The sequence below is a fragment of the Ptychodera flava genome, chromosome 15 (genome assembly GCF_041260155.1).
Source record: "Ptychodera flava strain L36383 chromosome 15, AS_Pfla_20210202, whole genome shotgun sequence".
Taxonomy (NCBI): domain Eukaryota; kingdom Metazoa; phylum Hemichordata; class Enteropneusta; family Ptychoderidae; genus Ptychodera; species Ptychodera flava.
This window is the reverse complement of record NC_091942.1, coordinates 36,739,855-36,752,625: the sequence shown is the minus strand read 5'-3', so window position 1 is coordinate 36,752,625 and position 12,771 is coordinate 36,739,855. Positions and strand designations below refer to the sequence as shown.

General features: G+C 32.7%; 1 protein-coding gene across 1 annotated transcript in view; it reads right to left on the bottom strand.

Moving 5' to 3' along the window:
• Positions 1–2,051: 2,051 nt before the first annotated feature.
• Positions 2,052–12,771, bottom strand: part of LOC139152053 (uncharacterized) — a 29,007-nt gene continuing 18,287 nt past the window's right edge. Inside the window, exons 3-5 of the mRNA XM_070725144.1 lie at positions 9,438–9,561; positions 3,479–3,649; positions 2,052–2,547 (exon numbers count right to left, since the gene is read on the bottom strand). Of these exons, the coding sequence (XP_070581245.1) occupies positions 2,510–2,547; positions 3,479–3,649; positions 9,438–9,561 (333 nt within the window). The 3' untranslated portion in view covers positions 2,052–2,509. The remainder of the gene's footprint in view (positions 2,548–3,478; positions 3,650–9,437; positions 9,562–12,771) is intronic.

Here is a 12,771-nt window from a genome sequence, read left to right as displayed (position 1 = left end):
TCTAAAATTTCTGTTAGAGAGGTGTGTTACTCAAATTCATCATAGTTGGAGGGAGTCACTCAAAATTTCAGAATTTCTCATGAAATTCCTCTGATCCCCCGGCCCGTAAATAATGGTGGCTCCCTAAAATTGCAATTCACTCAATTCTGGAAACTACTTCTATGGTAGATCAGAACTCATTTCATGGTCATACTTACATATAAGTTTAATCATTCTGGGCAGAAAAATGTCTTTGCAAAATCAAAAGAAGAATCAGACTGCAAACTACAAGCAAACTGTGAGAGTCATGGAATTTATAATTATCCGTTATGATGTCACTACTACAGTAAATATCCGTGTAAAAATTGGATTCTGACCAAAATTATCACATTTCTGAGCTTGTACACAAAAATTTAGTCACATTTGCTGTATGAGTCACTTAAACCTTGATTAGATGCAATAGATGCTCGTTCAGGGGTTTTTGATAAGAAAACATGGTTAAATGAAGTTTATCAATTTTAATATAAAACCATTTCTGAAGATACAAATCAGGCATATTTTGACCAAAGACCCTCTAAAGTATGCATTTTCTGAAGGGTCTATCTTTTGACAAAGCAACTCACTCCTACAAGTAAACATTATAAACACCGTGGAATGAGAAATCACATGTAACTTACACATTACATTGCAGAAATGAAACCAATATAAGTTACAAAATTTATGGTTGGACTCAGATCTACTGTGTAAAAACAAAACATGATACATTAAAGAAAAATTGCAGAACCCTATCACATATGACCAAGACTTGCTGAAAAATTACTCATTTATACATTTAAAAGCATAAACCAAAGGTCGACTGATTAAGCTCATCAATTATTCAGAGCAGTTTTTACATTTCTGTATTTTCCTTGAAGTACATTAGTGACAGCAATTATCATAAATGAAATAATTATCACAGAGATTGTCATTGAGACAAACAATTCCTTACAATTATTATCACCATGTAACACACACAACAGTATTATGCACATTCAGTATGTACAGTATACCAGTATCATCATAATCCAGGGTCTGTGGACTAATGCATAAACTGTCTCCTCAAATAACCACTCATACACACGCATGCATTTAAAATGATTAAAGTGCAGTCATCTCCATTATGGCATTTAGCAGAATGGTCAACTCTTACCAGCAGTGACATTCTGTCAAATCTGATCAGATTTGTAAGATACTGAAGACCTCATACAGAGTAATATATGGTCCTGACTGGTCACCAGTAAAAATTAGATGCGATTATTAAGACATATAGGTTATACAAAATGTTTTAAATACTAGAAGTTTTAAACTTTTGCTTGTTTTGATAAAGGAAACTTTGAAGCATTTTCTTTCATAATTCATGAATACAAATGATTGATGATACTTCGCTATGGGGCCCCTCCCTGACCTTATCACTTCCATTTAATAAATTTACTTCTCAAGATAGATTGTACTTCTTGAGAAATGTCACACTTAGAAAATCATCATGTTTTCATGCTTGTGTGGGTGAATTAAAGCTATTAAGGATTCTCAGTTGAATATAAAAATATTCCTCTTCACACATGTGGTATGACGACAAATCATTACACACTAAAATATTACAACGAGAAACTGACACCTGGTACAGTGTAAATTTTTACCTGTTATGTCCTGATTTGTGCAATTTACTACTTCAGGTACGGAACTGTTCTACATCTCTAACATCTTAATGAGATGTATATACCAGGAGCACCATACAAAATGTCATAAAAAAGATAACATATTGTACATATATCAGTGTGTATGCAATTATCAAGACTTGCAAGATCAGGACACTTTCACAATTTCACAAATTAAAATCCCAGAAACCTGAACATTTTGAAGATATTTTCCATATAATGCTTGTCATACAACATAATGAATAATGAGTTGCTGAGTTGCTGAACATGTACAAACACATACACAGTGTAACAGCAGTATTGCATCGATGTCTATAACTTTCTATATCCGTATTGAAATTACTTGTGAGAGAGTAACTTATTTCATAGTGCATATAGTTTTTTTAGTTTTCAGTTTTGTTTATTTCAAATCGAAGGAGGCTTGGTTACAAATCTTCAACCAACCAGTGTTGAATTCTAAAATTGTGAAAAACACAAACATGTATTGAGTTCAAGCATTGAGACAAAATTAGATGTCAGTTGAATTCTGCAATTGTAAAAAAGACACAGATCTGCTATTTGTAGGCATATATGTCATAACATACACAAAGTAATACCAGAAGTGCATGTTTACTAAGCAATGACAACAAAACCAACACTAATTGTTACGGAGAATAAACAGTTTGAAGTTGCAATGACTAAACATGCATATACATGTTCATTAGTAGATAGAATAAATATACCCTGCTTCTAGTATAATTGGCAATGCAAAACACCATGTATGCATGTTGCCACATTCATTATCAAATTCAGTCCATTGTACATGTACTAATGTGTTGTTGGATCAATCGATGCAATCAAGTTCCCATCCATGTGTTGCCTTCCATTTTATTCTCTGTAATAGAAAATATGCATTAAACAGTCAGACTGAACATTTTAAATCAAAATACAATATTACACTGATAATATTATGATGTATGATTATTAAAGTTTACGTTTCTATACCCTCCTGTTTTAAATACACCAGTAATTCATTTATTTATCTGCAGTCTATATTCATCACTGTCAATTATAGATCATTCTCCAGGCAGAACAAGCCTGACTTCATGATTTTATGTGACTGTATACACAGCATTTGTATTTAGCAGGTTATAGTGACTCTCACTACACTTATCTAGGTACACTGCACATCAGGGTTGAAGGTTGTGAATATAAGTTACTGGTGGGGATTTTAATAAAAGTGTATGGTACTACATTTTTATACAGAATTTAATGTTTACATGGTTGATAGGCAAATGACTGCTGTACTATTTCAAAGGGGCAATATCTTTACACATACAAAACTATTTCTTCTATTCATACATTTCAATAAAAATTTGTTTGTTTTAGAGCTTAAGGTAGTACACACATCGAAAGTGAAAGACTTAAATTTTTGCTCAAAACTTTCCAAAATGAAACTTTTAACCATTTTCTTACAAAATCCAGAATAAAAATCAGGGGTCACCATTCGAAGTTTGGTAGTAGAGAAACAAATTACCTAACATTGACCAATATTTGAAATTCAAAATGGTCATCATCTCTATGGGGAAAAATAAAATTTTTGTTTTTGATTTTTGTTTTTTCTCAGAGCTTTAAAATGAACCTACACAAGCGGTAGATCAGAGAAGTAATGAAAAAATATGGTATTCTGAAAACTTGTCCCTGCTGTGCATTCTGCCTTACATGTATATAGAGTATTGAAAAATACTGATGTGCATTCTGCCTTACATGTACATAGAGTATTGAAAAATACTGATTAGTTCACAGCAGAAAGGACAAGTACTCACCAAGCTCATTCAAGAAGGTAACAACTTTAGTCTGACCCCTTGACTTGGCCATGTAGCGCGGAGTGTGGCCCTTATTGGTCTTTGCTGAGGTACTTGCATGGCCTTTCTCTGTCAACCACTTCACAACATCTAGATAACCATTGGCTGCAGCATAGTGCAATGGAGTCTGACCTGAAAGAACAGAAAAATGTATGTGTCTCATTTTTCCCAGTAAAGGTCCCTGAGAAATTCTAGGTTCTGGTATTTCAGCAAGTTGCTAAAAATTTCAAGGGTTAGCATATCAAAGTTCATCATAATAATAGTCCATATACATGGATTCCACACATACTACTTATTTGTCAGAGAGGGATCGAGCTACATGTATATTAATTGCCTTCCTGTGCTATGCTGTTGCCATGGAGAAGACATATTCTTGGTTTTTGACTTTGTCAAAGCTAACAGAAGAGCACTAGTGACTTGCATTCAGTTTGAAACAGATGTACAGAAGTTTCACATTACAGTATTGCTGTAGGCTGTTGTTTGCATCAAAAATAGTGAATACTTTTAGAATTATTGACCCTATATACTTATCTCCATGTATTATGAATCAAGTTTCAGTTTATTCATTCAGATACTTCTCAGGTACAGAAAGAATTTAGCTTGCTACATGCACTGGGCTATCATTTCATGTAACTAAGCCAATTAATCCATTATTTCACATCAAATATAGGCTTGCCACGTAAAGTACACTAAGTTCAAATCTGTTTGACAATCCTCTTGTGAAAATATACTGTAGAATTGTCCTCAAAGGATTCTCATGTACTGGTATAAGTTGAGTGGAGTTACAAAATGAGATTGAAACAGAATGGCAGTTATCACTTTCAAATCGTTACAAATCAACAAAATTCTAGTGACAGAAATTACCTTGATCAGTCAAGTAACACACTTGCAAGTAAACTATTCACACAGCGGGGCTGATAAAAGACATACATAGCAGTTACCTTGAAAGAAATTTCTACTATATAATATTTTTGATCTTGTCTCTCAACCCAAACCTCTTGAGTAATATTTTTTGCTTTCACTTCAAAAGTGATTTTGCATGCGAGAAATGATGACTAAATAGAGAGATAAGATGCATGATTAACATTCACTGACAAAAACCAGAAATCTGAATGTTTTACAAATCCTTAAGATAATCTAAATTGTTCATCAAGGAGTTTATTGTCAAATTCTGCACAAAAAAATGTTTTCTTTAGGTAGGTAACAAAATATTACTGGCTTTGTAATTTTGTTCAAAGTAAAATACCAAACATGTTGTTTTAAATCTGTGTTCTAAGGTTAAGTCTTCATCAGTGGTATTCCTCCATGATTAGAAGTATTATTGGTCACTCTTTCTAAAAATATCATTATTAGATTCAAGGCTGAGATAACGTTTCTTTAGAAATCCTGAGTGATTAAATATTACTGTAACTTGTTGGGTGGGGCATGCACATTTATAATCTAAAGTCGTTTAATGTTAGCTGTATGCTGTGATGTCAATACTGATCTCAACAGACCTGAAATTGTTTTGGTTCTAGTGGTACTATATGGCAGAATGGCCTGTCCTTGGCTAGGTTAATTGGCTGTCCGTACAATTAAGCATACCACAATAGTTACAATACTAGTGAATGTTTTAATAAGTTGGCATTGTACATAACACAGTGTATTTTGCTCAAAAATAACTTTTTGCAAAAAAACATTCAAGTTCCATAAATTTGTTCACTCAAGATTAAAATACTGGTTGGGTTCACCTTTAAGCGTGACAACCAGTCATAAATTGGGTGAATAAGACTATAAAATTATGCAAATCACCAGTCTGAGAATTCCTGGTTTCCTCCTGTTTTCAACATTCCAGCCTCTGGCTAGGTCAAATTTTGTGAAATTTTCACATCTTTAAATGACAATTCCCTTTTGCAATAAAGTTATTACATTTTGAATAAGAGTATTTCAATTTTGCTTATCATGATTTCAATCACTTTTTTTGAATGTCAGTCTTTCAACCCCTGCCATTTCAGAGTGATGATATATATATGGAAAACAAATTTTAAAAGGCCTGAATTTTTCTTTTGTACTCTAGTTTTAAATTAGATATTAAATTTCATAAAGTAGTATCGAATTTTTGATATAAATTAATTTTATCATTTATACCAAAATTGAAGTTTTCTATCACAAATATGTACCCCTTCATCCTTTGAGTAAACTATTGATACAGTACTAAACATTGATTCTCTGCTTTTTGAAAATATATAGTATGAAGGGGTTTTCATATGTCATCTTCAATGAGAAATACTGCTTTGAAAAAAGTGTTAGTTAAGTGAAACACCACCTTAAACATGTACCTTGTGTTACATTGAAATATAATCGAAATGATCTTTTGTACAGTTTGGGATGTGACTCTGAAATTGCAGTTTCATTTGCCATTTGGATATCATATTAATTGTGTGGATTGATATTCTATGGCATAATTTGTGATACATTCATGATCTCAGACTTCATATACATTCATAACAACACTCCATGCTCTTGTCATCACTTCAGAACACTATTTCTCTGACATTAAGTGAAACTCAAACAAATAAAATCATTCCATATAAACACTCGAAATATCATCCAAACTGTTGTCAAGTAAAATTTTGAAGTACTTTCACTGCATGTTTACATGATTGTGAAGTTTGTTAACAAAGTAGATCCTCACTTTTATACACCTAGAGTGTGATACTGAAAAATAGCGCACAGAGGGAACTAACTTGTCTCACAGCATTACAATAGCACATGTAGATCAATATAAAGGTATGATGGCATATGATTACACAGTACCCTCTTAACTGTTTTGGATTCACCTCTCTGTTGTACAGTATCATGTTGTTGTTAGCACTGTCTTGACAATAGCTGTGTGAGTGGCATTGCAGGACACTGCTGCAATTATTTTGATATTTTTCTGATGGTTCTGTTTGTAAAATTCACTTTCTTTGTAAAATTCACTTTCAAATTCACTCTCTAATATGTCAGACTGCAATGGGATTCACGTTTCAATACAGTCGATGCATGTATTATGTACAATGTTATTATTGACAACTGAAGATTTGTCAACACACTCTTCACATTAAAATTTTATTAATATTGATGACGGCATATGTCATGCGTATACAAAATGTTATTATTGACTGAATATTTTTATGAACAAGAATTCATTCGTCCAGAATAAGATGGCATTTTGTGCATAATGTGTTGTGTTGGAAAGGCTTAGACATTGTAAAAAATATAGTTTTAAGGAAAAAACACACATTCGTTTATTAGAACAAAAATGATGAAAATATTATCAAATGTCACACTTCCCCTTTTAATATCTGTACAACAGGATTTTAAATCTGGATTTAAATATTTAAATCTACCCTGTATCTAACAATGTTAATGACAGGTATTTGTTCATTGCTGTTACCATGCTGACTGCATGTAGTACATGTATTCTGATATGAATTAAGTTTCATCTTCAAATACAGAAATACAGAAATGATAATAAGCTGCAGAATCACTATTGCAAACAAATAATATCATCAATTTGGAAAGATGTTATTTTGTATCTTCTGTTGCATCATCTCATATGTTACAATGCTGGTACTGTAGCTTGAAGACTACTGTAACCAGTGAATTCAATGATACAAGCATCAAACAAGTCAGCTTATATACTCTGTACAGCATTCATGGCATTTCATATTTCTTTTGAATGAGCTAGGTCATTGATAAATGCTTAATTGATAAAAGGTCACATTCGCGATAATACCCTTTGCACAAGTCACATTGTAATCCTTTAACAGGAAGAAAAAAGTGAAGTGATTTTTGAAATGTTCTCACACATGTCAAGGAGAAGACACTCACGTTCACATGAAATAGATATGACATCAAATATTGAAAGTTGAATCGTGCGTAGACCCTGCAGAAAACATCATATGAGCTCAGAACAAAGGGTAATAATCAAGATTATTCTACTCTCATCCAATTTCTTATTGTCATGGCAACTGATTACACAAAAAGTGAAAGCATCTTTCATATACTAACCTAAGCCTTTGGGTATTGATTATTTCATCTTGGCTGTCTCCTCTACTGCCATGGCAACTGATACTGAAGACACTGACTGTCTTTGGTGTAAAATATCACAGTTTTACACATTTGCAGTAATATCATTGAAATGACATGGTAACATCTTTTGTCTAGTGTCTGCGGTTTTTAAAATTTGTAATTCTTTGCCATATCATATTACCTTGAAATAAAAATATACAAGCTTTACAAGAGAAAGCCTCGATCATCTTCTTAAATTTATTTTTTTGTGATACTTGTACACAAACTACTAAATGAACTCAGGCACAGAGTTTTGTACTACACATCAAATTTGGATGTGTAGGGTTCAAACCCTTCTGATGTTCATTCCGATACAAAGATGTGTTACACTATAGACAGTTTCTCTACTATCTATGGTTGCACCAATGAAGATTCTTTCTGCAATGGATGTATTAATTTTAATATTTTGAGATCTAAACAAGGTCATGAATCAGAATATATAAGATGAACAAAAAATGTACACTGAGGTTTGAACACTAAAGTACACCTATCTGTACAGGGTTGACCCAACATCTCTATCTAGGGTAGTACATCTCTATTTCCCAGTTAACTGGTTTCAGTTATGATATGGCAGGACTGGAGTAGTACCGCCAGCAGTAATGAGCTACATGTATTGCAAACCCTCTAAATGCACTTACCCATGATGCTTATCATTGAAGATGAAATCTGAAATAATGTTAGCATTTTTCATACGTATAGTGACTGATAATATAAGTAATTGTGAAATGTCAATGATGAAAAGAGTTCACAACTTGTAAAGCAGACCATGACATTTGATATTTAGGATCTACTGAAGTATTTACCATTCCAATAGAGACTTGTATTCATTAAAATTTCACGAACTAATGGAAAACCTCCTCTTTCTAGGATCAGATATCCATTAATATTATGCCACATACCATTAACACCATTGACTGTTCCCCTCACTAAAAATTTTTACATCCCATTAAAATGAGTAAATATTGTACATCACAATAAACCAGGCGATGAAATGGTCAGACTCTGATATACCTATTTTGCTATGGCAACAGATTGTTGTTTAGGGCATTTAAATGTGTGTACATACAGTTGAAGCAAAGAATTATTTATCAAAAATTAGTAAATCTAGCTGTATGGTGTAACACATGGAGAAAATTTTGTTTCAATAACATTAGATGAGTCATAACACGAATACCAAAAATTCAGTTTTTAAAAATTCTTTTTAAAGACTACAATATATTTTCTTGGAAAACCAGCACAATCAGAGTTTTTAGCAGACTGAATTCCTAGAAAGTATTTGCTTTCTTTTAAATCATCTAACTTTTGCAGACTTCAATCACTTTGGAAAAAACCATCAAAGATTTAAAAAAAAACACAGGCACTTAGAAGTCATCAAATCAATATCCATTGTACTCACATATTAACAAAAGATTGCGAATGAATTTATTCTACTCGGATTGCTCTTTGGTCCAAATGACTGAGCAACAAAGAAAAGTTTCTTTTTGTTGAACAAATCCTTTGATTTTTGAAAATCATTTTATGGAAAAAGTTATTGTGTTGTTATGTTTTGATCAGAACACTGCATTGACAAGAAAATATCACTACAAAAGATCTTATACATCTACGTGAGAGAGGTGCATTATGTTTTGATCAGAACACAGCATTGACAAGAAAATATCACTACATAAGATCTTATACATCTAAGTGAGAGATGTGACTCTTTGGGGTAAAATGAATTCTAAAGCAGTACTAGAATAAATATCACTGTTTTCATTTCTAATTGCCTGACAATTAAGTCCTTTTATCATTTGCTATTTTATGTACATAGACTACCATTTCAACTTACCGGTGAGATCTGTTGTATTCACCTGTGCACCTCTTTCAACCAGTAATTGCACACACCTCAAGGCACCGTTCATTGCAGCTTTATGAATTAAAGTCAATCCATATGGATCTCTTGTGTTTGGGTCCTGATTACAAAACAAAGAATCCATTAAGAATCACACTTACTGGCTGTAGAATTGAAATCTGCATGCTGTAAATGTGGTACCTTTGAAGAAATCATGGTGTATGTGTAGCAATGTCATTTTGCAAATTACAATCAGAATCACTTATATACAATTACGCTACTGGTGACTATGAAATGTGATTTGTGTGTTGAGGTAGTTGTATTTATGTCAACATTCATCTTCACACGCCTGGTGCCATCAATAATACAGCACGACAGATCAGAAATACTAAATATCAAGCAGTGTAGATATTGCACACTCTTTGAAAGCTTAGGTTCCAAGACAAGAAATTGACCTCTTTGGTGATTATAAGCTCAGAACCCCCATACATTATACATTTTCTGAAAGCCTAGATATAGGGAAAGATTTTGGTAATCACAGTGTCACCATTGTTTACATAACTCTCACGTGACAGGTAATTTGCATAACCTTTCAAAAATCGGTTTTCCCTACCTCAAAATATCTAACTCAAACTTACTGGAATGCAAGCTGTCACTTACGGTCTTCAAAAGGGTGTCTCAGATTTTTTATATCTTGCTTAGTTTTTATTTGAACACAATTTTAAAGAAATCAACTAGGGTTAAATTCACCGCTCTGGACATTTTTCAGGCATAAAAATTGTTTGAGAAGGTTTAAAAATATTCTGAGACACACTTTGGAAGATTCTTAGGACAGCTTGCACTCACACAAATTTCAGCCACATATCTCAAAGCATTGTAACAAAACATAAGGAACACCGATTTTTGAAGATTATGCAAATTACCTGTCACGTGATAGTTTAATATGTAAACAATGGTGACACTTAGTGATCAAAATGTTTCCCTAGATCTAGGCTTTTTAAAAATATATAATTTACGAGGGTTCTGAGCTTATTAACAACTAGAAAATTGTTGGCTTAAAAAGGTCGATTTCTTGTCTTGGAACCTTAATTCATCCATGATAAGATGACATTTACTGTGACTCTTCAATATATTCCATACATCTAAAGACTGGAATAGTAACACATGGAGCTCATCCATGTTCTCTTGATGTATGCCTTTGTTTGTTTACAAACATACATACCCATGGTAGAGTAAAAAATTACAATGTAGGTGAACCATATGAAGATGAAAGTTTCCAGTCATCGGTGGTGAATTACATGTGGTGTTGTGTAAATCTGTTAGCCTAGCTTGCAACCCTTGAGAAAGTTATACATTTCATGTTTTATTTATTACTTAATTTCACATCGTCATGTTTCAGCTATGTTGTACATAATTACTCTATTTGTGTATTTGTAAACAAACAAAAACAAACAACAAGAGACCATCAGAGATTGAGCTCCCTGTGGTAGAGTCTCTGATTCTGCAGTGCAAGAAATAACAAGCGACCTAGTGGCCGATATAGCTCCGCTGTGTTTATGTAGAGAATAACTATTTTTGACACATGTTGATGAAGAAGGTGGAAATCTTTGATAGCTCAATGCAGTGGCCAGAAAAAAGTGGCTAAAATAGCAGCAAAAATACACAACTGAAGATTTCATCATACTTTGAATATATCACATTGGATCATCCCTAAGAACATGTCAACCAAAGCTATCTGATGAGTAGTTTTTTGAGAATAAAATTTTCTGACCAAAAATGGCAACAAGTACCCCCAAAAATAAAAATTGCAGATTTCATCATAATTTCAAAAGATCAAATTTAGTTCATCTGTAGGAACATGCATATCAAATTTATTTCAAAGTTATCAGACCAGTACTTTTCTAGAAACACATTTTTTGACCAAAAATGGAAAAATTGCCCCAATTGCAAAAATACGAAATTGCAGATTTCCTCATTGTTTCAATAAATATCATTTAGATCATCTATAGGAACCTGTATACCAAATTTCAAAGCTGTTAGACCAATACTTTTTGAGAAAAACTTTTTTACAGCAAAAATGGCAGAAATTGCGCCAAAAATTCAAAATTGCAGATTTCATCATAATTTCAACAAATATCATTTAGTTCATCTATAGAAACCTGTATACCAAATATCAAAGCTATCAGAGGAGTAGTTTTGGAAATACACATTTTTTGACCAAAAATGGCAGAAATTACCAAAAAAAATACAAAATTACAGATTTCATCAGAAATTCAATACATATTACTTAGCTTATCTGTAGAAACCTGTATACCAAATTTCAAAGCTATCAGATTAGTAGTTTTGGAAATACACATTTTTTGACCAAAAATTGCAAAAATTGCCCCAAAAATACAAAATTGGAGATTTCATCATACTTTCAATAAATATCATTTATTGCATCTGTAGAAACCTGTATACCAAATTTCAAAGCTATCAAATGAGTAGTTTTGGAAATACACATTTTTTGACCAAAAATGGCAAAAAATGCCCAAAAAATACAAAATTACAGATTTCATCAGAAATTCAATAGATATTACTTAGTTCATCTATAGAAACCTGTAAACCAAATTTCAAAACTATCAGACCAGTACTTTTTGAGAAATACATTTTTGACCAAAAATGGCAAAAATTGCCTTAAAAATGTAAATTTACATATTTCTGCACAATTTGAACAAATCTGAAATAGATCATCCCTTGGGACATATGTACCATATATCAAAGCTATCCGGCTGGTAGTTTTGAAGAAGAAGATTTTTAAAGATTTTTTTACCAAAAATGACAAAAATTGCCTTAAAAATACAAATATGCAAATTTCACCACAATTCGAACAAATCTGACTAAAGTCACCCTAAGTAAACTGCATATCAAATTTCAAAGCAATCGGACAAGTGGTTTCGGAGAAGAAGATTTTTTTACCAAAAACACCAAAAAATGCCCCAAAAATACAAATATGCAAATTTCACCACGATTTGAATAAACTTAAGTGAAGTCACCCCAAGTGAACTGCATATAAAATTTCAAAGCAATTAGACTCACGCTTTCAGAGGAGAAGGCAATTGTTGACGGACGACGGACGACGACGACGACGGAAAATCAACCTCTTTGATAAGCTCCGCGTCGCTAACAGCGGAGCTAATAACATCACAAATTGCGCTGAACTTACATTTAAAGCCAGAATTACCAGTGTATGCTGACATCATACAAACTTTAACAACAGTTAGGGTATGCTTTAAATCTAAATTGCAGCTGTACATGGAATTTGTTTCAGTAATTATCCAGGTAAACTGTA